The sequence below is a fragment of the Halyomorpha halys genome, unplaced genomic scaffold (assembly GCF_000696795.3).
Source record: "Halyomorpha halys isolate HHAL.00 unplaced genomic scaffold, Hhal_1.1 Scaffold894.1, whole genome shotgun sequence".
NCBI classification, from domain to species: domain Eukaryota; kingdom Metazoa; phylum Arthropoda; class Insecta; order Hemiptera; family Pentatomidae; genus Halyomorpha; species Halyomorpha halys.
The window spans coordinates 373908-398741 of NW_027110846.1; the positions used below are offsets into that span (position 1 = coordinate 373908).

General features: G+C 31.5%; 1 protein-coding gene across 2 annotated transcripts in view; it reads left to right on the plus strand.

The window, feature by feature from the left end:
* LOC106686894 (QRFP-like peptide receptor) overlaps window positions 1–24834 on the plus strand; it is a 390629-nt gene that overhangs the window by 306595 nt on the left and 59200 nt on the right. For both annotated transcript variants that reach the window (XM_014430488.2, XM_014430489.2), the window contains exons 5-6: window positions 7240–7445; window positions 22005–22098. In XM_014430488.2, coding sequence (XP_014285974.1) covers window positions 7240–7445; window positions 22005–22098 — 300 coding nt within the window. The remainder of the gene's footprint in view (window positions 1–7239; window positions 7446–22004; window positions 22099–24834) is intronic.

The following is a 24834-nucleotide window of genomic DNA, read 5'->3' on the forward strand; positions in this document are numbered from 1 at the left end:
TTATATATATAGGCAAACAGATCCACATAGTATGCAAATTGTATTGAATTTTCAAAAACTCAGATACGGGCAATTGCTGTGAGCTTTTTGGGCTTTTACCCATTTCAAATGTAGATTACGTAAGAGGTAATCAGAATCTTATCTAGAATACGGTAACATCTAGGAAAAGTTGATGATAATTAAGTAAATAATTTCTTCTTCATTTATTTTTATTTAAATAAAAAAGCATGCAACACAATACAATAACACTGAAAAAGTAATAAAGAACGATTTTAATATACATCTTCAAGTTATCTTCACCCAAAATAATGTTTTCCTAAAACTGGATGGTTTTTGTGGACCCTAACAAATAATAACTAGCATACCCCTCGAGTTTTGGGAAGTTAAGGCTATCAGAAATTGTTTGAAACTGACAAAAAACCTTTGAAGTTTTTCTTTAAAGCGTTAATTTTTTTAGACAACTATTGAGTTATTTTTTTAAAAATAATTTTAAGTGTTTATTACCTCAAATGAGGTGTGGTAGCTCAGTGAACAAGGCGCTACACTGCTCACAAATGTTATTAAACATTTTTAAAAATATGTCCTGAATGGACCTCGAAGCCACAAGTTGTACCCGATCCTGCAGGTGTTCACAGCTGTTTTACGACTTGCTATAAACTACATTTAAAACCTATAATTAGGACCAGCTACTGTTATGCAACTATAAGCTAGCGACGGTAACACTATAATTTCAGTATTTAATGCACCCTTTCAGCTCCTTTTTGAAAGAAACACTAAGAGAAGGTTCAAAAATTAAAAAGTGCTTGTAGGTAGTTGAAGAAACTCGAAGCAAGCACGGAATAACACAGTTAAACAGTAATATGCTGACATTATTCTATTTAATCTGTTTTTTTTTAAATTTAATTTGCTTACTTGTATGAAATAAAATACAAAAGATATACGTATTAAAATCATGTACTATACTATAGTTTATAACTGTAATAAACTCACGAAAATACCGTTACAATAAAGATTTAACAATATTACAACATATAATATTTATATTCATACGAGCAGAAAAGTGGCATACTGGACTCTCCTTCAAAGTGAAATCGAAGCAATAAGTAGAGGGTTAGCCACGAGGGTTGACTCCTACTCTTCTGACACGCCCATAGGTTTCATCATGATGCCCTCCACTTTGGATTCTCTCTAACTTTTTATTTTTATTTATTAATATCATGTTTTTTATGTCTTGTATAATTTACTGATATATTTCGACCCCATTTCAAGGTTACTAAAAATGAAGAAAAAAGAATTGATTGCGCGTCGCTCATTAAAAAAATACTTCAATGTATGAGATTTGACTGAAATAAATTATAATTTTATTTTTTTATAAAAAGAACACTGACAGAATATGATCATATAAATATCAGAACCGGTCTATACAATGTCAGTAAGTTACAGAATAACCTGTCCAACATAAAAGACCAAGTTGATCACATGGAAAATTAAATGGAATTTACAAGATAGATTGTAAAAATAGTGAAAAAAGTATACATTGGTGAAACATCTAAAAAACTAGAAACTAGAATCAAGCAACATGCAACCAATTATAGAAATGTTAAAAATATAAATTGCACAGCTCTGGCCTACCACAGCATAAAATTGAACCATGAATTCAACTTTGAAAACCCTAAAATAATAGATACAGCACAAAACACAAAAAGCAGAAATTTCATGAACCCATACAATAACAAAAAACATACAAAACACAGTAAACTACAGAAAAGGACACTAAACGCTTACATACACATTACGCCGACATTATAAATATACTCAAAATATAAACATAAAATCAGAAGAACTAAACGGGATTTGAAAAAAAATCACTAAGTTTAATTTAAAATACAAAGCAGGACATAAAAACAGGTAGGTAACCAAACAGCACACTGGACATGAGAAAAGGTCCAAAGAGGTAGGTAGAAATATAGAGTAATGGCAGTGCTAAAGAGAAGTGAAGAATGCACCAATAAGTAATGTTAAAAAAGTGAGAACAGGGTGCAATGTAGATATGACAACTTTATGAAATTCAAATTTTGACTAATTATGAGGAGAATATAATTGTATGAATTATAATACATATAGATGAAGATTGTTATTATGGTGGATTATTGTTGTTTGTAGGTTATTAAAGTACATGAATATGGGACAGTTGTTCCGAAACGTGCTACAATATGTTAATTTAAAATAAATTACATTCAAATTGGAAGTTTATTAACCTCCAAAAATTTTTATGAATAAATTATAGAATTTCATTAGTTTGGTATAACGTGCTATTTTTTTTAAAAAGAAAATTGAAATTTCTATTTTAGAAATTAGAACTAAATATAAATTTGTCTGGGTGTTAGGGTCAGGGATTATACCAATAGAAAAAACCCTATTGTATAAAATAAAGGAAAAAATCTTCTTTGTAATTATTCCATCTCATTCTTTTTATTATTTATCTCATTACTCTATGCTCACTCCAGGGGTTTCGAACATCCAACGCTATTATCGAATTCTCCGGCTCATGCAGAACAAAGGATTTGAAATGGATAAAAATATTATGCATCCACCTGATAATTTGCAACGTGTTGAAATTAATCGCCTTGTTTTTGTATGTTTTAAATATATTAATATTTCTTATTTAAAAGGTTTTATTTTTGTCATCAATTATTTTTTTAATAATTTTTTTTATTATATTGAATTGATACGTTGTAAAATAAAAGTAAGCAAGTTATTTGGTTTTAATGCTGTCGTCTAAGGTTTTTTTCTATTTTCTTCTCTCGTCCCTTTTTCAAATTAATTTGTTTCTTTTACTATTAGAGGACAATTGTTTGTTTTATATAAGTATACCAATATTATTATTTTTCTTATTAAATTTACTTTCCTCTTTTATTAAGAAGCATTATTCTTATCTATTTATTTTTTTTCTTCTTTTAATAAAAACATTGTATATAGTTAGGGGTGTCTTTTGTACGAGACTATACCCATAATCAACTGTTAAATATATATTATATATATAATATAACGGTTATATCAATCATGTGAGGCCCACCATGCCGATCTGGTATAAAATAAAACATATACAAAAAAAAAAAAGAGAAAACGAAATGTACTATTATTATAGCTTTATTAAATATTCTCATTGGCTTGCCAGTGACCGTGACTTGACGAAGTCAACATGCCGTGAGCTAGCTATGACAGACAGACGCATGACCTCCATCATGACTCTCAGACCCAAGGAGGCGTAAACCGCTTTGATCATCCATGAGTTGGAGATGATTGTCCTCCGATTGCCCAGTGGGTCGTGGCCGAAGCTCTCTGCTTTGACCTTCCATATCAAGGAGCACTACTATGCTAGCTTGTTTCATTTTCACCATAAATGTACAATGTGCATCAATTTTTAGTTATTTTCAGGAAGGCGATGGCGAATTATAGAGGAGATTCAATTTCCTAAATCAAGTTATCAAGTTAGCTGCAAAGTCACCTATACAGCTAACTCTATTCACCTTTTATCATTAAATGACGATGGATAGGTCGTGACACCGTCCAAATTTTTAATTAATTTCAGCATTATTAATACTTTGTTTACCTGTTGAAACATATTTACCTCATATAGAAAATCAACTTTCAGAACTTTCTTCTGATCCTGGATGATCATTTTTGCATCCACTTTTCATTTTTCATTAATATTCGTGATAAAAAATTTGTTTTGATTATTAGCTAGGGCTTTAGGGATTTAGCGAAAAACCATTCATGAATGCTTTCTCTTCGCCCCATTTTGAAACTCTTTCATATATCAGAAAAAGAATGAGAAGGAAATTTTGTTAAACTAACCGCTTTTACAAAATCGGTAAACAGAGGGTGTGGACTCATTTTTGAGGAATTTTAAAAGTACTACCTGTGCCCTGTTTCATAATAAAGTGCAAACTAATAATATTAGTCTTAATAGTTAATATTAATACTCTTTCTCTGACTTGTACAATGATTTTTTTAGCTCCTGAAATATCCCCATTATGAAACAGAACTTATTACTGCTTGTACTTTGTATCTGGCATTCTTTTATTTATAAAATAAAGCTTTAGGCTTCATTATGAAACAGAACCCTGAAGAAAGTTGGAAAACCACCAAACTAAAATTTCCCGTTTAAAGAACGAAAGATATGAACAAAAAATGGTCTCTTGTAATATAAGGATTATTAGCCCCCTTGTGCCCAATGGGAAAAAACAGAAACAGACAAGTGAGATAAAAGCCATTTTTTCGAGGATTAAGAGAATTCATTTCTTCTCTTCAACGTTATTATACGCGCGTAGACTTCAGGAAGTGGTTCCCTGGCTAGGGATGGATTGCCTTACAATTCACCAGAGTGAGTTTACTCCAATTTTTTTTTCTTACCCAAATGGACCTGATCATCATACAAATACATTAACTCATTCCCCAATTCAAAAATTATTATTAGGGTAATTATGTTATCCACCATGTAAATAGATTCCAAAAATTTTTCTCTTGTCTACTTCCTACTACCATGCAAATTGTTCAATAGATTCCTTTTCTTCCACTTTAGGTCAAGTCCTTCCGTACAGTTCATTCATAATACCCCAACCAGAACATTCTGAAGTACCAAGCCGTAAGTTGAAGGTGCACTTCATACAAAAAAATATAATCAATATTGTCTCCGACTAATTTTGCCACAAAAAAAAAAAAAACTTTTCATTTCTATAAAATATGTGCGAAAAAAAATTGAAGAAGAAACTAAGTTTTAGAACGATCAGAGTTCAGTACACTCTACGCACCAATAAAGTTACAAAACGAAAGTATTCGACAATTTATTTCTAATAACAACAGCTAAAAATAATTAAAGATTCGGTTGGCCTCCAGATTCTAGCAGGAAAAAAACTGAAGTAGTTGCCATATAGACCTCCATCCTTCGCTGGCGATATTCAAAACCTTAGCTATCAAGATTTGATTTAAGAGGGTCTAACTTCATCTACATTTTTATTAGGTTTTCAACCGAAGGCTATCGATACAGGCACCACGGGACCTTCCAGTCTAGAAAGTTAAAAGAAATCAGAGCTACTATGAAGAAGATATTTCAGTCACTACAAATAATTTATTGTGCAGTGAAAATCAGAAGCATGCAAATTTTATTCATCCTGATCCATAACTCAGAAAATTATACTCATTTAACTGATAAGCTAACTTCATGACAAGATGTAGGCTGGTAACATGTTTGGAAAATATTATAGTCACCACAAAAAAAAAACATAATTGTGAATATTTTCAGTTTTCAAAACTATATAGATAATATATAGTAGCTATATAGGGGTTTAATATCCTTTATTGACTTATCATACAACATTTCAGGCCATTGCGTCTTTTTAATGTTGCATTACCCATTTTTAATTAATATTACATTTCATCAACAATTAATTATTAAAATGACATTTCTTCATATATTTCATTATTATTTTTACATAATAATTATTTGAACAATGAATTGATTAGTTAAAATTAATTTTTATTTTAGAAAAATTTTCCTAATTTTTTTAACATAATTATTATTTATGTTATGTTTTATTCATAATAAAAATTATTTAATATGACTAAACTAAACGAACTAACTCAAAGTTTATTATTTAGTTTTAATAATAAACGCAAGGTGCAAACGACGTGAAACATTTCATTCTAAGTTCCTTTTGTCTCAAAATATATTCTCTAATTGACTTCCTGACCATGAAATGAGAGGAACAAAGGAAAACTTCAAGGACAGACGTAACAAGAGTGACAATTTTAGTACAAACATACACGCACTCACTCTCGAACACATACAAACGTTCGCACAACACACATATAAAATATTTCTTAAGTCTGAATGTAACTGCTTGTAATTTCCTTCCTATTTACATAGTTCACTTCTATATATATTACATATCAGAAATAAAAACATTAGAACAGAGCACTTTGTCCATTGATTAACTGTAGAATAGTTAATTCTTGCCTCTAGGTCCAAAGCTGGGTGTTCCATATGGATGAACTCCCTGTAGGGAGGTAAGCTCCTTAGTTCCTCCTCTGTTGCTTCAGGGCCATATTTCTTTTGCACTTGATAGCTTCAAGTCCTCTTCATTAGATTTACTGAGTTAATGTAGTATACTTAATTCGAATAAAAAGAATCTAAAAGTCTTTTCTAATAATTTCGGCAAGTTCTAATTAAATTCATGTAAATATTAAATTCAACTATCGAATTCTCCACATTTCTGTTTATGAGATCATAATAAAAATATCAAATTCATAAAGAATAGACGATGAGTTTATTCTCAATCAGTGTAATCTGTTCCCTTACTCCCTACATTGGATATTACATATTATTATATTACTCCTTACCCCTTATAGTCCTCCTTACCCAAAGTCCTCATTACTAGCAATCATAAATAACGAATAAATCCAAAATTATTAATAATTTTATGTATAATTGAAGAAGAACAAAAACATGCGATTCGAAAGGGAAAACCGAATCTACGAACACGATCTTTCCCGGTTGCATGACAGCTTCATTATCTTTTTTTATACTATTGAATTCTTGGCAGGAAGAAAATTTATATTTGTTACTCCCACCTTAAGAAACTCTAAAAAACTCAAAAGCTTTTTAAATTTCTTGTTCGTAATTTTGAGATTTTTTTTAATTCTAAAATAACGATAACATCAATCGACACTAACTTTGCTTCCCATGTAGGTTGTAGGTGGTTAGTGAAAGTTTCTTCTGAGTTTTTTTTTATATTCGACCGGACTATAACAGATAAGTTTTTGAGATATTTTGAATTTTTTTTTATATTTCTGGAGAAAATTAGATGTCACAAAGTTGAAATTCATAATCAGCACCACAAAAATATTAGTGATCAAATAAGAAAATTAAATAAATGAGATTCCTAGTTGACTAGACTAAAAAAAGTTTAAAATTCCTGAAGAGTATAGAACTTAATAGAAAATTACAAACCTAATTGAGATTTTTTTCTAGTATATTAGAAATTTCGGTTTTTCCTTAGTAATGGTATCCATACGAGGGGCCCAAGTTCAGAAATTCATAAAAATATCTAATTATTTGAAAAATAAATAAAAGAAGAAAAAGTGATTCAGAATTTTTAAGCTCTCATTATTATTGGTCTACCCCAATGCTTACATCATCTATGATCTCACTAAAAAAACCCTGTCTGATGTTTCCAGGTCCATATGCTCGTCGGAGAAAAGTATCTGGGTTACTGGTGCGTACGGGACTGGAATAGATCGGGTGTCTGGCGAGCCCACGAACTGTACATGTTCCTCCTCATCTTGGTCTTCCCGACGACAGTCATGGCCATCACCTACTCCGCGATCTGCTGGGAGATCTGCAGGGTCATACAGCGCAGGTCCTATATGACATCTGGAAAAGCGTAAGTATCAAGTATATACACATATATTTTTCAAAAAAGAAAGTTTGCTTTTATATATTTCTATAAAAATAAAGAATTTATGTACAAGAACTATAGGGGCGTCGCTTTGCATCTGTATTATTCAAGAAGTCATCGCCAACAGTGAAAAAAAAATATTGTTTTTTAAAAACGAATTATTGTTACTGAATACCAAACACTAGTGTTCCGGTTAACCTACGGCAACCGAAAGGTTGAATTGGAGGGGGCACCATCAAACATCAAGGCATAATGGCCTACAGGATATAGTGGCGCCCCAGGTGGCCAACAGCCGGAACTCACCTCCTCCAGCACTTTCTGTGAAGTGGAGCATCCCAGACTAAAAAGTGGGTGAGAGCCATCTTGTCTTGAGAAGCAGTTCATTATTTCTTTGTCTCTTAGATCAGAAATCTACCATCGGTGTGTAAAACTTTTGGAGTTGTTCCCAGCAATAGAGAGGAGAGAGGCTTAGAGATGCAGAGGGAAGAAAGAACCACGGAGTAAGTCCACCTACCAATAATTAACATGCACCACCACTTGGCAATCATCATCAACCACCTCAATTTTATATCAACAATTTCCATAGCCCTATCATTCAAAATTTTACTAACCATTTAATCACAAATGTTTTCTTTCGGCCACCCACTAAACCATCTGTAACTTAAACAATAGAATTTTATTTCATTTAATCATATCTGGTTTTTCAATTATACAGTCCACTTCAACCCAACCAGCAAACCAAAAATGAAGTGTGTCCGGCAATTTGGTTGAGGGCATGCTTCATACAACTAAAGTATAATGAATTCAAATTATAATTAATCAAAAGAAAAATTACAATTGTTTTATAACTGAGTGTTCGTTACAGCTGTAATAACCAGTAGGACTAACTCCTACAAGGTTTGCAGCTGAATTGGGCAAGAGTGAAATGAAGGATGTTATGAATGAAAATCTAGAAGAAAAAAAAGGAAGATTTATTAAATTTTTTTTATATTTCTAGAAAGAAAAACTGAGATGAAAAACCTCAAATTCGTTTTCATCAATCTTAAAGCTATATAATATTAATATATATTAATCACAACTACCTCAAAAGATGCCTGATACACCCCATTTTCGGAGAAGCCCCTAGTCTATGATGAGTCCATTTAAACCGAAATTTATTTAAATTTCTCTGGGCAATCTTGCAAAATCCAGTAGTGGAATATCAAACTATTGCCATCTAAGCTTTTAATTTTATTTTTAAATTAACGTGCATGGCATTGACAACCCTGGAAATAAATTGGATTTACAACCGATTGTGCACTCTCTATAGACCGTGAAATGAACAGTTTATCCGTTCGTGAATAGAATTCAAATGAACTGAAATTGACTAAGGCAACCAAGTACATCTGAAACTTCAAGGCCTAACAGAAAATCAATCCCCATCTTTATTTGGTTAGTCCCGGAATATTAATGAGCATGTCACGATTAAATCAGTTAAAGGCTATGCACTAATATAATGAATTCATTACACAGTTATAAATAAAAATACATTTAAATCCATAGAATGAGTTTTAATTAGTCATTTTATAAGTCATTAAAATTCATAATTTCTTAAATATATGTCGACTTAAAAAGAGGGTATTAAAATAATAATGGTTCATCTGACAAGGTTGGTTTATTTTGGCATTCACATTTTTAATGATAAGTGTAAAAATTACATTGCAATTAACTTATTCAGATCAAATTAAAAAAATCATATTAACAATATATATTATAAAGTGTTATTAATCATTTATGAGACTTTTCCAAACAGTACCAACCAATGGGATAACTTGAATTTTTAACTTTGAAATTTTCTTAAGAAAAAAAAAATCTTACTAATAAAGAGCCTTTATTTTTAATTTCCCCTTTCTATACTTGGCAGACTCATCAGTTTCTTAGTAATTATTATTACTATTATTCTCAGTTATTAGTAATTATACGTAGTTTCCATTAAAGATATAAAAAATTGGCGTGAAATAGCTGACCTTTATTCCGCTAGGGTCTTGTACTACATAATTCAGTAGGCAGCTGAATAAAATTGGTGACAGTAATCAATCTATTACAAGGAGATTATAATCTAGACTGGCACTTCCACAGAGGACATTTAGACTCGGAGGGTCCACTCCTCCGGACCCTACGGAATACTAATAGCCTGGCTCACTATTAGCCTAATCTTGGTTCATCTCCGGGCACCTGAGCGGGGAAATATCGCTCCATCCAACCCATTTCCCATCCGTTACTGCCTTATCTAGTTGGATTATATCCTCTTATCTCGCTGCTCAATCTTTCGGACTCTAACTATCAAAACGATTTGCTATTCCAATAGGTCGTCCATGAGACTAATACAACTGCGCTAAGTTGCCTCGTTTTTAAATTCAAAGTTTCAAAACAGGCCAGGCCCTCAGTCTAGATAGTCCCCGAGCTTGGGGGAAAAAATCAATTTAGTTCACCCGATTTTGTGATTACTTAATGAGAACTATACACAGTTACTAGTCAAAATTGATGACTCTGCCTACCATAATTTAATAAAATAATAAAAAATGGCGACTACTTGCAAACCTTTAAAAATATTAATTTTATATTCGGAACTCCATATTTTTAAAACTAACCTACAACACTAAAAAATATTATTTAAAGACGAGTGAAAAATTGCTAAAATGCGAGCTCTAATAGAGCTGTTGATTATGTTCAATAGTTCCTTACATAGTTTTTCAAGAAGCAACATTTTTTCCAAATAAAGAAAAATCAATATTTTGTGAATTGATTTATACAAACATCATGGCAACTTCTACTCCCTAAAAACAATGCATTTGACCCAAGAAGTTGCCTAACAATATTTATCGTCCTTTATATTTCCTAAATTAATTTAAATTGCATTTGGGATAAATATTATCTCATTTAACACATTTTTAAGAACTTAGATGCTTAAAATTTATTTCTTAATATTTATTAAATATAAAATCTATTTTATATTAAAATAGTAGACTGAAAATTTATATTCATTTTATATTTATTTATTCATAGAATATCTAAATTTGTGAAAGGAAATGTTTACTTGGATTGAAAAAAAAATTATATAATAAGAACTAATCCGATATGATTAGATTTAAATATACAATATTATGTTTTAACAAAAATCCAACATTAATTGTTACAAGTAAATTTTTCTCAGCTAATGAATGAATATCAGATCATTTTCGTATATATTTTTTTCATCTTTACCTTTAGGATTACGTTAAATAAATCCTCTATCGACCTGTCAACGTCTTCGAAATATTTCCTATTTGTATTTTTGTAATTAGTATTCCGGTGGCCTTTTTTTTGGGACATCGACTATCAAATCCTTACTTTTTAAACTCTATCCTCGATATTTTATTACCTTCTCCTATATCCAATTGTACCTCTCTCTTCATCATCTGCCGTATAATATAGATATATTCAAGACAATATTTAATATAAAATGTAAAAATTTAATTTATAAATGTCATGTTCATAAGCCAAAATCAGGAGTCTTTAAGTTAATTTCTTAACAAAACTTAAACAACAACAATTTTTATAATAACAATAATAATCAATAACAGATGCATTGTAGATACATAACAATACATACATCATTCACTCAATTTAGAGTTGAAATCAAGGTTCATATCAAATTTAACTTCTTTATTATGCTCGATGGTAATACGTCTCCTTATATTTATCAATTTGGTAAAATAAGTACAATTACTGCATTTTAGTATTTCCAAGGTTCTGATGATAATTGTCAAAACGTTATGACTATGGTTAATTAACAATAACAACTATAGATACACATTTACATTCTCCTTTAGTTAATTATTATTATCGTCACTCCCATGCCTATTTTTTTCTGAGTGCCACCCATTGGCTTACGGACCTCACAAATGCCCGGGGGAGGTTGAAAGTGAATTTTGCATTATTTTTTATACTTGAAAAAATCCCGGGTGGGACTGGGATTTGATCTAACAACCTGTCTTACAACCAGACTGGCGCGTTACCACGCTGCTACCGCTGCCCCCTAAAGAAGTGTAAAATCGTGAAATAAAGTAGCACATTCGGTTTGTCGATTTTAACGAAAACGTTGCTGTAACATTTAAGCATACACTTGTTTTAAATTTTAGCTTCGTCAACTTTTATTTTCTAAACTATGCTGTTTACATACTTAGAGGACCTTAAACTGGTATTTTCCTTTGATAGAATAAAAGATTAAATTATTTTTCAAGAATACAATACTTTTCGCTTTTTATATTTATATACTTCATGTACAGTAATAATATTAGTAAAAGTAAAAATGTTTTTCAGTTTCATTATACTAAACCTAAAAAATGAATCTGAAACATGATTAATTTGTCTTGACTACACGTGTCATGTCAGATAGTTGAAAACATTAAAAAATAGATTTTAAACATGTCTTCGGCTTTGAATAAAACTTCACAGACATTAATAGAAAATCCACAGATTTATAAACATTAAGTCCACATGAAATTTTTAACCGAAATCCATCCGTGACACCACTGTCATCTTTGCCTAAACCTCCCGTAACAGTTACTGAATTGATGAAGGTTTACTAGTTGGTTGCTTTCCCAAGATAAGGGGTGAGAGCTACAGCTAAAGATAAATCGTCCAAGTTAGCGACTAATTGTTTGTGTCGAATAAGTTTTGAAACATTGTTCCTAACTGTAGACCTGTTAACTGATAATTTGTTCTAGGCATTCAATTTCCACGGACCCTTCCAAATGTTTACATAATAATGAAAATTTAATAGAAACATTTAAACCTAAATTACTTCAAAATATTTATTGTTCACTAATATTATTAAAATCTCACTACTTATTGTATTATTTTTTCTCTTTCTCTTCCTGATATAAAAGGTGGGCTGAGAATTCAACAAACTTTGTAATTATGTGATTATGAAGCAGATTCCAAACCCGATCCAAAACAAATTATCGAGAATTAGTAAGGAATAGTACTTCTTAGTTCTGAGACGTTAAAATATAAATAAACATTATAAGAGATACATTAATGCGGCTTCTTTGGGTCTTGGCTGATCTTATCTCAGGAAAAGTTAGAACTTCTCCGTCATTCCTTGAAACTCGAAGTTTTAGTACAATAGCCCAAGAGGAGAAAAAAGGCAGTTATATCCTCCAATTTTTTATTACTTTAATGAAAACTATGTAAATTACTAGTCAAAATTAATGAGTCTAGAGATATATTTTTTCAAAAATCCAACATTTTATACGAACAAATAAATTAACATTTTGTGACATTTATTTTGTCAAATATCATAAAAACTACTACGCCTACAAAGATAAAAGTTATTAACTAGTTTATAGTAAATTTAACTAGCTTTAATTGGAGCGCTGGCAGACACCTGTACGTCCAATTGTTTCTGAAATGAAGTTTTTCATAAATCAAACTTATTGTCCGAACAACTATAAATTTATTTTAGCAAATATCATGAAAACTATAATTCCTACGAAAGTAAAGGTCATAAACTCCTTTATAGTCCATTAAACTAGCTTTAATTTGAGTGTTAATAGACATCTGTATGTCACATAGTTCCTGAGATATGGATTTCTCAAAATAAATTAAATAACTACTAATCTTTCAGTAGATTTTTAAGAAATTTTGCTTTTTAAAAAACTATATCTCGAGAACTATTGGACGCAAATAGCTCTTTTAGGGCTAATATTTTATCAAATTTACTCTTCTTTAAATAATGTTCTCTTATGTTTTCTAGTGTTGGTGGTAGTTTTTAAGATATAGAGCTTCGCATGAAAAATTAATGTTTTTTTAAGATTTTGAAATAGCCGCCAGTTTTTATTCCCCCTACCTATACTTGGCAGACTCATCAATTTTGGCTAGTAATTATACATAGTTTTCATTAAAGTAATCAAAAATTGGGTTGAGATAACTGCCTTTTTTTCTTCCTGGCTCTTGTATTATTTGGATAAATATATAAGCTTGGATAAGCATGTAGTCATCTGTGTTAATACAGCATAATTCTCGTGACATTTCGACAGAATTTCCAGTGAGAAGAAAATGTTTAGGTTTTATTAAAACCTATATTAAATATTTAGGATGATAGTCCAGACGAATTATCAGACATATTACCAGTCCAACAAGTGCTAAAATTATTTATTTTATAATAATCATTATTTATTTAATTAGTATTCGTAAAAGAAAGATTATAAATAAATTATTTATTTCAATTTAGGGCCGGTCCATACTAAGAAGGGATCCTTTTTATTGGAAATCTATCAATTTAAATATCAGATGAACTGAAAAAGATCCATCTAAACTGCCAACGATTCCTTGTCATATCGTTACCTAATATTAAAAGCAAATACAACTGTTAATATTTAAATGACTACTTTTCCCAATCTCATGACCTGTAAATCTGCGTAGTTTCTTTAATGTGTAGGAGAAACCAGATCGGAAATTAGAAGGCTGTAATAATTATTTAAATATCAGAAAAATTTCGAGTTCAGAGCCCTAGGTAAAATAGTTGAATGTTGGCAGCCAAAATTACTTGTCAATGTAAATGGAATCTGAAAGGAAAGCGTGAGTGATAAAGAGGATTTCCGCAGCAACTGATTAGCGTACAACCGAGCCTCATTATGATACAAATCAGCGATTTCTACTTCATTAATTAATACTACATGTTCGTTAATGAGAAGAGGAATAATTATCATAATTTTCTCGCTTGTTTATAGTTTACTACATCCTGGCTGACGTGTCCAGAATACTATAGGGAATTATATGTATTCTATGTTTATATTTATATATAGCCTATTCTTTCATAAATATTTTATAATTCCTATAATGCTATCACATTTAAAATTAAACTCATTATTATCTAAAATTAATTTCAATTATTTTCCACTAAAATAAGATAAAAGCCACAGCAATAATAGATGACTTCATAGTCATCAGCACTAATCTTCCCTCTGAAAGCGATTCATTTACCGCAGAACTGACGGAAATTTACCTGGGGTTACGAGAGCCCTATTATGGAACAAATAAAAATAATTCTACTATTCACTGATCCTATTAGTTCATTCCCACTACTGACAAACGTATATACACATCCTATCATACTACTCATATTTCAAATAATGTCCAAGCTAAATTGGACTGACCGCACTATTGTGTTCGTCTGGATACAGGACACTATGGCATCCCTGGCAATTGTAAAGCTGACCAAGCGGCAAAAGCTGCCGCATTGGTCCCGGCATCAGAGTGTTTTGATTTATCCTCTGATGGCTATACAAATATTAAATAAATGGCAGGCAACTTGGACCAACACATCAGAAAACAGAGTAAGAGTACAGTTCTACCATGGAAGACCTTAATCCAAAGCTGCAGACGACACGAAGTAGTATTGACTGGACTAAGAATCAGACGCAATCGACTAACTCAAGAATACTTATAGGTTAAGCAGCACTAACTGTTAATTACACACTGACAGACTGCATGCATTTGATAGACACCGAACCATCATATTATTTTGCGGGGTTACTAAACAATAATAGCCCTCACGTTCCGGAAATATTTTATTACCTTAAGAAAACAAATATGTACGAATATATACATAAAATTTATTATTTATTTAGATCAATTAGTGTTATCGAATTTTTTCTCTATTTTATTTATATATATTTTTTAAATATTATCTATTGCTACTATCTCAGTTAATATATTCTAGATATAATGATGTTCGGAATGTTTTCAAGATTGAAGCTAAGTGAATATGCATATACAAACATTACCATCGCTGTGGATTGCCTTATATTATACTTTTTTAAAACAGTCCTGCAGATTTGTTGCAGTCCTTCTTTGCTTTAAAGTTTATTGGATTGAAGAGGGCTCGTCGGGCGGATCTAATTTTACAGGAAGCTGCTGAGATGTGAGGCTGTGAAGGTGCGAGAGGGAGTTTGTGGTGAGCCAAGATCTCCTTTAATTAACAATGAATAAGGGTTACCTGTTACCTCGATTAACAGGTTCCCTCTTGGTCTATATATTGGCAAATGCACTCTGGTTTTAATTTTACTATTATATCAATCCAATTGTGTTTCTGTTGTTAATGTTTCCGTTAGATAATCTACTATCCCTGTTAAAATAATAAATAGATCAGGAAATGTCCTGAACTTTATACCTCATTCTTTTTTTTTTTATAAGTTGGAACGAACTACTCTTAGTTTTGGAACAGCAAGATAATATTCTGATACGAGTACTGGCCTGGCAAGTGGGCCTATTGATTCTTTTTTTCCTCACCCTGGAATACCAATTCAAACTTATTTTTCCTACAAGTTTCCCCAATAAAATTCGAAAGAGGCTACCATCAAATAGAGGAAACGTGTATTCTAGGATTCTATTAGAGCAAATAAGACATCAGCCGGTCACAATCTGCTGTATTGTGTACAAGTCTCTTGTTTATATTCCCACAAACTGTATTTTTGGTCAACGACTCTACATTTAGCCTTACCCGGTAGGATGTGTTGCGTGATATAAGAAAGAGGTGCAGGAATATTTGTTACATTAATCTCATTCTAGCTTATTTAGCTCTGTAAACGTTCTGGCATAAGCAGGATAGATTGTATAATATTTAGTAAATGCGATAATATATCTGTATATTCACGCTATGTCTAAAACTATTCGATACGCTACCTTTAATTAAAAGTTCTTTATTTATTTTTTTTAATAATAAATGTTTTATTGAATAATGATAATACAAGCAGCAAAAACTAAGGGTAATAATTATTAACGTTCTACGTATTCATTAAAACAATATGTTCAGACTATATTTAAGAAAAATACACAATCTGAAACACACTCCCACATGCCACCAAATTTACATCCACCCTTGGGAACTCTGTACTAAACTTAGGGAAACGTAAAGTTGGGCTACAATTGATCCCAGCGCTTCTCTCTCAGCCACGACACTGGTACTAGAAGCAGTGGAGGCTGAGTCACAGTGGTTGAACCACATATCGTCAGAGGACTTAAGTGGAGAAACTAGCCATTACCAAAAATCAAACAGCAGTTGAATCAAAAGTTCTCAAGGCATCTGCCGTTTCAACCTTGGACGTAAAGCCCTTTCAAAATCAAACTAAATGCTACGGTGTATTTATCACTTCAATAATGAATGTTGTAATTCAAACATTTTGCAACATATTGTATATATATTGTCTTATTAGACGTATTCTAATAAATAGTTTTATAACCGATTTATTTTAGTGATGAAATCAAATTTTCCTTTAAATATACACTTGATTTAATTACTATTTGATACTTTTTTTATCTGGTATCAGTCAAGTCTTAATTTCATTCATATACTGTTTTAATTTTTCTCTTTTCCTTTGTATAAAATTTCATAGTAACCCAATGAAAGGATTATTTATTTATATATCTTATTTATATATCTTAATGCTGTAATTAACTACATTAGCCTTGCGACAATGTTTTTACGAATTTTGATTTCAGCGTTAATATTTTAGTATAATTATAAACATAAACATTTTTCTTCGGAACATACACTATAAGAAAAGGTAAAAGGCCTTTTTTACTTTAAGAATAGAATATTTTATTTATGTTCCACTAAAATCCTTAGAATCAGTTTAGAGAAAAAGTAAAAAAACAAAAACGTGTTTTTGATTGTAAATGCGTAACTTCAAAAAAATCTTAAACATTATGATAATCAGACCTATTTAGACATATGGAATTGAACTTTGGGGCTCTACCAAGCCATCAAATTCCTCCCGTGCCTAATCCTTACAATCCAAAATCCTACATAAAATCCTTGATGCTCCTTATGCGTAACAAATAAACTCATCCATAAAGGCCTCAGCAACCCATTCGTTGCAAATTTAGCTATAAATAGATATACCTACTTACATTCCAAAATCCTTACCCATCCTAACCTGTTAATTCTTAATCTCTCATCCTTAAAAATCCCAGATAATCCTCCGAGGCGTCTGAAAGATGGGTACAGGATCTTATAATTTAAAGCAATGGTTGAAGTACTATTGGGTACTTTCTTCCCATGATTATCATTTGTTCTGAAACATTTCTCACACTTAATTATTATATTTTTTATAGAGTTGTAAATTTCAATAAATTTATAAAACAAATTTTTTAGCGGTTATTATTACTTTTTCAATCAATACCTATGAATTCGTTGAAAGTTTACAGACTATTCTAGGAAATCATCTTGTATTTTATCCCACTAAACTGGTAGGCATTTGTGATAGCAGCAATAGAACAATAGCCCTATACATCAGCTGTAATTTCTCACATGTCAAAGCCACTTGATCGTGCTTAAATCAACACGATCGCCCACTCGCACTCCCGTATCTCGGCCTACTCGTGAAGAGTAATGTGATCATCCAGTTTGGCTGTCGCATATGTTCTTTCGTCCAAATGATCAGTCTAACATCGCTTGAACAAAAAAAATACAAAAAAATTCACTATGATATTTAATTAGTCTCTATGATATTAATTTGTCAAAAATTTCAACATCCTATATGTTTCGCTAATGGTATGTGAAAAGATTACGCGAATCGAATATTTTTTAGAAAATTATATTTGTATGAAAAGTATATTTGTACATATTTTGTATATTGTCCAGACTTTTCCCTGTTTGGAAAATTGTTTCGGGTTGATAAATCTACATTATGTATATATTTTTAAGAACCTGGAAGATTGATGATTTGTTTCACGTAGTTTTAATCAAATATAATTTTAAAAAAGCATTATATGAAAAAAATATATAATTTTTTTAATTACTATCTTTCACTATTAATGCATTCATCTACCACTGTAGCACAAACCAATGTTCTATATTAGACATTACTTCTTTGGACCGTATCAACATGTCCAATATGTTGTTTTAGTATCCCTCATACTCTTGATTAGAATAAATAAGTTGAGAACTCCATTAACATTTCGTAAACAAAACTAATTAAATAATTAATCCAATAGTCTGCACTGTTGACCAGTAGAAACCCCATTGTGAACAAAGAAAGTGCAAATGAAATAGGGAAAATGACTGTCTACATATTTTGCTGGAGATTAAAATTAAGAATAGTGGAATATCCATAGAAGTTGTATCAAATATTAATTTGTTTATTATAGTTTAAATAATTTATAATAATAAAAAACTTTTGGTGTGTATGTCTCCTAAAGAAAGCGTTAACGGACATAGTTTTTCTTGTGAAGAGATCCTTAATGCATATTTTCAGTTAGGATACTTAAGCCAGAAACCCCTGTAATAATATCCTGCAGTCTCTATACCTAAACATCTACACAATATGAAGCGAGTTTTCATATTATTCTATGGGTTCGGAAGCTTAACGAATCAGTAACAAAGAACCAAAGAACTAAGTTGGTGTTGAATAAGGGCGCGCTGGTGGAGTGCTGCTCAGCCCACAAAGACTTGGGGATAATTTATTTAGCATTGCCGTAAGTAGAAGGACGCCTTCACTAATGACTGTTTGAATAAGGCAAAGGATTCCCTGCCCTTGGTTAATTACTTTCTCCTGCACACCTCCAATTAACCTCCTCTAACTGATTGTTGACAATCTACTGAAAGCATTCATCTAATGCTTCAATACAATTTTATAACTTTCCGGTTATTGTTGCGGCCGTGAGAATTGTTACAATTTGTTGAGGAAGAAGCAAGAAAAATTGTAAATTTTCCTATAATTTTGGCGATTTTCTAAATAGTATTCAAATATCACTAATTCTCCCTATTAGGTTATAAAATATTTTGATTATTCTAATTCCTTTTAAATTGTATTTTTCGCTTCCTTTTGCGAATGATGATACTTTAGTAAGTGAATAAGTTTCCCTTATATTTGTGGCGGATGACCGGAAAAGAGAAATATGAGATACATGAAAGTGGGATGTTTAGAGAGGATGAAATGTATAACAAAATTGTAAAGAACAAAACAAAAAATGTATTGTGTTATAAATATTACTGCTTTAATTGAATAATGACATATCTTATAAAAAAAAAAATGTATTATTTAGATTTGGACGTATTCCAAAGATAGTACCACATACTGTGGTTATTATCTTTACTTAGGTTGTTAATAGACTTTCCTAAAGCTATTAGAGTTGTTGCAAATTATCCAATCTAAGGTAAAATGCATGGAATGCTTCAAATACAAAATAAAAATAAAAAAAAAAAATAAAAATCAGAAGAACTCTGATACTAATGATGTTAAGTAATTCGTAGTTATTCTTATTTTGATCTATTTGAACCAATAAAGAAATGCAGTTTTCATATATTACGGGACTCACTAAGTTGATTACCACTGTTATGTTTATTATGTGTGTAGTTTTTCACGTGAAAGACTGTTTAAGACTGAGTATCAGGTGCTTAAACTTTTTTATTTTAAATTATTTCTAACTCCTACAATAGAACTTTCAGTAATTCAGTTGTCCCTAGACAATAGACCCGACGATTACATATTACATAGTAGTTTCTAATACAAAAATAGCTAAACAAGAACCGGACTTACTTCATGTATAAGAGAGTATCCTTTGAAGACTCAAGAGAAAAGGTAGAGGTACTATACCTAACTACTGAAAGTTACTACCTCTTCACTAATTAATGTACACCTTTGAAAGCTCTGTCAGGAGGCAATTAGCAGAATTCAGTGCTGTTTAAAGTTATAACCTCCTAATTTCTTCCCTTACCACGATCTCACCAGCATTCGGCCTCCGTTACCGGTTCTTGAAGTAAGACATTACAGATACCCGAAAATAAACGCTTCCATATATTTTCAGTTTACCATTTTATCTACTGCAACATATCATAAATTCAGTAATGATTCTTACTTTCACTTATAGACAATTTGAATATATAGTTAGGAGAAGTACTGCGATCGTGTAAAATGTCGACGGGAATTCACATTGTGAGATCATTCAAGTCGAAATAAATGGTCTGTGTGTGTGGTCAGCGTAGCTCGAACTAAAATGGGATGTCGCAACAACTGTTTCGTTGATATCGACTTATCAGAAGTCTCACTTAATAGAATTGATTTTACGAATTGTTTGAAATTATCTCACTAACGGCTCAAACGATTTTTATTAAATCCAGCAAGTCATTGTACAATAAATTGCTCTTTAATATCATGCATATATATTCATACAGATAGATCCTAAAAAAACCAAGACCGCTCGATCTCTTCCAATCGCATTTATATCTAAAAAGGCTTATTATCTTTTGTTTAGCTGTAGTATTCATGGCAGATTCCTGCCGAAAATTTGATTTTCGTTATGTTCACCTTGAGAACCCCTAAAATACGAATTTTAATTAAAAATTGTGTGATGTGCGCATCCCAACAGAAGTTTTCCTAATAGTATTCATTTTCATGAATAAGCCTGAATGAACTTTATCAACTATCAAGAGTAAAATAGTATAAAAAAACATTGTGTTAGTTTTAGAAAAAACATGGATAAAAAAAAAGAATAAATCAAAATTCACCAACTATCACGACTGATTAATATATTTCCTAATAAAACATATTAAAAGTAAATCAAACAAATTTGTTAATTGTAACAGAACTTCAACAGATTACATAGATCTTAGCATTGCTTACTGTTTTCTAAAATTAAAACGGTTAATTAATTACTTTGTAAGATTCATCTCTGGGGTCCCCAAGGACGCCTGTCACCCGATTTTATGAAGAGTTGAAGTGGCTTTACCCCTCCTTCCGTCGTACATATTTATATCTTGCTTCCTTCCTCTACCTAGTTATCCAATCCCGCCATCCATCGTACATCTCTGATATCCTTCAATTTAAATCCTCAGTGCATTCCCACAATACCCGTTCACGGCCCTCAGACTTACATGTAACTGCCCATCGAGCCGCAGCCTTTGGTAGATCTTTCCTCATTCCTAAGGAATTCTATTCCCTCCTTTATTTGTAGTTCTAACACACTTCCTATCTTCAAATCCCGTATCTTCGACTACCTTCTGTCCACCCAATTCCGGAAGAATAACAATTGAAAGTTTCAAAAAAGCTTTATATATTTTCTGTATTTATGGCTTAGATTTTCGTTTATAATTGTAAATATGTACACCAGCAGAAATTATATCTTTTCAATTATTACTTTTTAGTTCAATTTTATTTGATTTTTTATCTTTTTTTTTTATTTACTATCAGAAGACACCTTATGTTTTATGATATGACAAGCGGTTTTATTTTATTTGTTTTATCATTATTTTATATATTCTGTCAATTATGGTTGTTGTATATTTTTAAATTCATTATTTTATTAAACTTTATGACGTTTTATAATTTCATTCTTATTTTTTTTGGATTTCACTCTAAGGCTCTAAAGCCTAATTCTGATGGCTGTATATTATACTAAAAAGATCAATCCCAGAATAAATAAAGAATATTATTATTATATTTATCATGCAATCTTTATTTTACCAAACATTCATTTTAAAAATGTATTGTATTATTATTGTTTCCTTAAATGTTTTAGGACTCTGAATTGCGAGAGTTATCCGCTGAGCTCTAAGAGGACGGGGTTCAAACCAAAAATGCGGTTGGAAGAAGACAGCCAGACGGTGAGGCAGGTACGTCAGTTTGGAACCCTTGGGCTAATAACAACTAGACCACTTAGCACCTGATTTGTTTTTTCAATAACTCCTAATCAAAGCACCCCCTTCACCCTTCAAAGTGGAAGACCGCTCTCGACTTGAGAAAATACTTGTAGCTTATATTTTAGTTAGGATTGCAAGTCCTGATATCAATATGTACATAGCTCTGTAATATAATGTACAGTTCTTATATTTCTTTAAAAAATTGATAAAAATTCTCTTAATTTTAATTTTTCATTTTATTTGTGGAAATCGTATACAAATAAACATCCTTAAAACCTCTATTCAAAGAATGATGGGATGAATGCAGACTGAACAAATCAAGTATATCTAGTAGTTTTACAGTTCTTTACGATTAGAACGAAAGACATATACGGGATAAAACTACTTTAACCTTGCTAACTAACAAATTATTTGTTTCATTAGAACATAATAATTATAATCTCTGCACTCAAGTATTTCATAGGTGCTGATAGAAATTGGTGATAACCTTAGTTTAAACCGATCATGGAAAGATGTTTTGCTATGAAGAGATTTCAGAGATATTACTAATGAAGAGTTATATTTATATTATATTTGCTAATTCCATAATTTGAAACTGCCTGCTGAGTAAGATAGGGCAGAATGTTATAAAGGATTCCGATCTTCCTGACCAAATAGAAAATTTCGGTACACATTTGTGTATGTACGGATTGTAGGGCTTTGTGTATGGGTGGAAGGACTTGGTGGGTTCCAACTACAAGAAGAGAAAGATGGAAGGATGGATAAAAGGGAGGCCGCCGGACAGTGTGAGGATAAAAGAGGAAAGCAGCTGAGGTGAAGAACGAAACAAGACTTAAGTTAATTAAAAACTAAGATCTAAATGTATATACTATCAGCACTGAATAAATTGTACACAGGTGTAGCATCTCACTGCTTAAAAGGCAGGATAGGGCTATAAACAGAGTTGGGCAAAAATAAACTATTGATGAAACTAGTAGCTAAAATTATCATGGATTTCAAATTTATTTATTAATGGCTGATTCTCGAATAGGGGTCGTATCCAAGATAATTTTACCTGTAGTTTTATCCATAGCTAATTTTGGCCCATCTTTGGTTATAAATAAAGATATTGCCTTTGTAAATTATTCTGGGTTTAAAGTATCTCAGTCAGGACATAATGTGCAAATTGATCAATTTACTAATTAAACTGTGTATTAAGAAGTGAAAAACTCACCGAAAACACCTCAACTTTGTATAACAGAAATAAGGTTTGTTGAAACCAGAAGGGTTGATATCATCAGGGCACCTCCAGGTATAGAAACTGCAATGATTAATGACATTGCTCTTTAATTGTTAATTAAAAAAAAAATTTGGATAAAGATGGTTCACTGATTTATCAGCTATACTCGATCTCAGATTTAGGACTTTCAGTAAAGAAATCGGTTTTATTTTCACGTTAGTGGTATTTTAGCAAGTCGACTCGGGTGCCTGATTGTGTTAGTTCACTAGAGCTGGATGTTTCAGGTCCATTGCACCACCTCCATTAATTTTATGGAATGGAAACATGGCTTTGACGTCTGTCTCGGCGTTTTCCCCGTATTGGGCCATTAGCCTTCTTGTTTTTTTACTTCCTCACTACCGAACATAGGAAAGCTTTGTATTCATGCAGAAAGTGAGAAAAAATTTTATCCACAGAGTCGAAAATGTCCACTCGAATTTTACTTTTACACACCAAGGAATAAAATTTGGTCCTATGTCTCTCAAATCCATTTAAGAGGAAATACCGTTACTCCAATTAAGCTTTCAGGGACAGTACGGGTTGGTATCTTGGCGGTTTTATGATTAATTTACAGTTACATGAAACCTATATTTAAAATTCGAATTGATATTAGTCCATATTAGCTGAATGTATTTGGGGATTATTTTAAAAATTGTAACATATTTTATTTTAGCCCAAATTTGGTGGGAAACAGTGTAAAAAGGATTGAGTATCAATTTAAATGAATTCCACTCGCTCCTTTCACTTGCGCATGCGCAAATATATTCTTGACAGCTATATCTCAAAGTAGGCTCGTGCGATTAGGTTTAAAGTTAAAGGATAGTTGGAAAAATGATCAATATTAATTTTTTTTAATTATGTACAATATTCATACGCATAAGCATATACATGCCCGAAAGTATTTTCCTAGATACAACTATATTTCAAAAACGGCTGGTACCGTAGATTTTATTGATATAATAATCATCAACCGCAGAAGTTCCTTAGATCGGTATAATTATACTTGATATTTAAATACTTCTTGACCAAAAATGAAATGATTGGCAAAATATTATCAAAAAAATTAGCATATTATTACTGGCAATAATTAGATTTAGTTTACCCTGACCAGCAGAGACGGTTGTTGACTGCACGCCTTCTTCCCTCTACATTGTCAGATCTAACACCTTCCTCACATCAAAACGTCTCACAAAGGTTCAGCAGATCCCAGGCATGACCTTGGCAACAAGTGCATTCCATATTTCTTTTCTTGGCACTAAATCAAATGCTGCCTTTAGACTAAGGGAAGCTAAATATACCTTTTTGGTCTCGGTCCCGAGCTTTTTCAATGATGCTCCAAAGGACAAAAATATGGTCCTGTGTCTGTCGGCTTGGGCGAAAACCTCCATGTTCACCTTCCAACTGCCCTTCTGTAATCCGCCTTATCTCTTTTCTAAAATAGAGCTGTAAAG